The 763-nt window shown below is 37.9% G+C and overlaps 1 protein-coding gene across 1 annotated transcript in view; it reads right to left on the bottom strand.

Annotated features, from left to right (window-relative positions):
- LOC104755259 (paired amphipathic helix protein Sin3-like 6) overlaps positions 1-763 on the bottom strand; it is a gene marked incomplete in the record, with an annotated part of 16703 nt that overhangs the window by 6780 nt on the left and 9160 nt on the right. The window contains 3 exon segments of the mRNA XM_019239693.1: positions 43-170; positions 414-568; positions 665-763. Of these exon segments, the coding sequence (XP_019095238.1) occupies positions 43-170; positions 414-568; positions 665-763 (382 nt within the window).

Genomic DNA, 763 nt, shown 5'->3' with positions numbered 1-763 from the left:
ACAATATAGCCAAACTAGATTTGTTCCAAACTAACAACTTACCTGATAAGTGTTTCTCGATACATATATTAGTGTCTACTGAGATAGTGTTGTTGTTCATCTTTTCCAGAAGGCTTTCCACGTGTGTGATTGCTGAACTTACAGATCCTAGTAACATGTCCATTTCATACCTGAACACGCATTAGGAATGTTAAACTGAGGGATTCTATCAACAACAAAGAATCACCATTTCTACATGATAGGTTCCAGACAAACTATATTAAAGGAGAGAAGTCCCTACCACATAAAAGATAAACTAAGCATGCCAAAGTAATAGGAGAAAATCTATATGGTCATAGAACGAGGATATATGAGCCTACTATACTGTATACAAGGTGGATAACGAGATTTTCCATCAAACTACCAGATCATACCTATCATCCTCACACCGAAATAAGCTTTCTTCATACTGGTTTTTGCGCATATGACTGAATGAGTAATCTTCACTCCCGGAGGTGACAGATACCAGGTGGTCATTGAGTGTCTTTTTACCAAGTGTATTTCTGTAGCTTGGAATCTCAACTGCATACTGCATGGGAAAAGACCAACCATATGATTATAAGAGAACAAAATGATACAGTAAATTAAAGTGTAATAGAACAATATTGTTTAAGGAAAAACCCACATCCTTTGGCAGGAGCCGATAACTTGGCGTACACTGAGTGCATTCAGAGAGATCAAGTTCATTTATAGGTGTTCCCACATACGGGGTGGTGGGTTTGTG

This window comes from Camelina sativa, chromosome 17 (assembly GCF_000633955.1).
Source record: "Camelina sativa cultivar DH55 chromosome 17, Cs, whole genome shotgun sequence".
NCBI classification, from domain to species: Eukaryota; Viridiplantae; Streptophyta; class Magnoliopsida; order Brassicales; family Brassicaceae; genus Camelina; species Camelina sativa.
The sequence above is the reverse complement of the archived record's forward strand: the minus strand, read 5'-3'. Positions and strand labels throughout refer to the sequence as shown.